This window comes from Phocoena sinus, chromosome 3, assembly GCF_008692025.1.
Source record: "Phocoena sinus isolate mPhoSin1 chromosome 3, mPhoSin1.pri, whole genome shotgun sequence".
NCBI classification, from domain to species: Eukaryota; Metazoa; Chordata; class Mammalia; order Artiodactyla; family Phocoenidae; genus Phocoena; species Phocoena sinus.
The window spans coordinates 82,602,670-82,604,484 of NC_045765.1; the positions used below are offsets into that span (position 1 = coordinate 82,602,670).

Consider the following 1,815-nt stretch of genomic DNA (forward strand, 5'->3'; position numbering starts at 1 on the left):
AAAACTAAAAATAGAACTACCATATGACCCAGCAGTCCCACTACTGGGCATATACCCTGAGAAAACCATAATTCAAAAAGAGTCATGTACCAAAATGTTCATTGCAGCTCTATTTACAATAGCCCAGAGTGGAAACAACCTAAGTGCCCATCATTGGACGAATGGATAAAGAAGATGTGGCACATATATACAATTGAATATTACTCAGCCATAAAAAGAAATGAAATTGAGCTATTTGTAATGAGGTGGATAGACCTAGAGTCTGTAATACAGAGTGAAGTAAGTCAGAAAGAGAAAGACAAATACCATATGCTAACACATATATATGGAATTTAAGGGAAAAAAATGTCATGAGGAACCTAGGGGTAAGACAGGAATAAAGACACAGACCTACTAGAGAATGGACTTGAGGATATGGGGAGGGGGAAGGGTGAGCTGTGACAAAGCGAGAGAGAGGCATGGACATATATACACTACCAAACGTAAGGTAGATAGCTAGTGGGAAGCAGCCGCATAGCACAGGGAGATCAGCTCGGTGCTTTGTGACTGCCTGGAGGGGTGGGATAGGGAGGGTGGAGGGAGGAAGATGCAACAGGGAAGAGATATGGGAACATATGTATATGTATAACTGATTCACTTTGTTATAAAGCAGAAACTAACACACCATTGTAAAGCAATTATACCCCAATAAAGATGTTAAAATATATATATATATATATATATATATATATATATGCTTCTCTGTAAAGCATTAAAAAAAAAATCCAAGGATGAGATAACTGAGGTCTCAGCTCAAGTATCTCCAAATATGTTGTTGTCCATTCCCTGACCTTTCCGTGTGTTATTTCTTCGTTGTTTTCCAGATCAATGCCATTCTCTGTGAGCTTCTGTGGTGCAAGCTTTTTTGTAGGGTCGGATTTCTTCAGAGCCAAACCCTGGGATCCATATGTTCCACTGGTGTTCTAGATGCAGCTGGACATCTTTCACCTCCAGGGTGCTGGACTTGCGATGCCGAGCAAGCTGGCAGGCTGCTGTCACCACACTCTCGATAAAATTATCAGCAATCTGCAGTAGCATCTCCTCCACATCTTCATCCAATTGCTCATCAGGATCCACTTCTCTTACTAAGTCTTGTAACTTCTTCTTGGTCAATACCTGATTGTTTTCAGGACTGAGACACTCTACCGTCCCAGTAGCGCCTGGGATCTTTACCACTGCAGGGCTATTGGCCATGGAGCCTTGTGGAGGGGTGCTAGCTGGTTCCGGTTTTAATGATGAGAAACTGGACAGGTTGACTGGGGCTGAGGGGCCAAACTGGTTCATAATCTAATGCCCTTTGGACTTCAGCTCATAGAGCTTATTGAGATCTTGTTTTGTTTTGGAGCTATGAGGACCAAGTCCAAAGGCAGCAGCGTCTATCTCCCCATGGTATGCAGAGACTGCCCCAGTGAAGCGCTCATCTCAGCGGCCAGTCCGACTGCTTGGCCCTCCCCAAGTAAGACATCTTTTTTTTTTTTTTTTTTTCTTTTGCAGTACGCGGGCCTCTCACTGTTGTGGCCTCTCCCATTGTGGAGCACAGGCTCCGGACGCGCAGGCTCAGCGGCCGTGGCTCACGGGCCCAGCCGCTCCGCGGCATGTGGGATCTTCCTGGACCGGGGCACGAACCCGTGTCCCCTGCATCGGTAGGAGGACTCTCAACTACTGCGCCACCAGGGAAACCCAAGACATCTTTTTAAGTGAAGAAAAGCAAGGAGCAGGAGAGTGTGAATAGGAAGCAACTATTCATGTTAAAAGAAGGAAGTCAGAGCTCTGTGA

The 1,815-nt window shown here is 45.2% G+C and overlaps 1 protein-coding gene across 1 annotated transcript; it reads right to left on the reverse strand.

The window, feature by feature from the left end:
• Window positions 1–864: 864 nt before the first annotated feature.
• LOC116752149 (transcription initiation factor TFIID subunit 12-like) lies at window positions 865–1,323 on the reverse strand. The gene has a single exon (XM_032628854.1). The coding sequence runs from the start codon at window positions 1,321–1,323 to the stop codon at window positions 865–867; it is 459 nt and encodes a 152-aa protein (XP_032484745.1).
• Window positions 1,324–1,815: the final 492 nt, after the last annotated feature.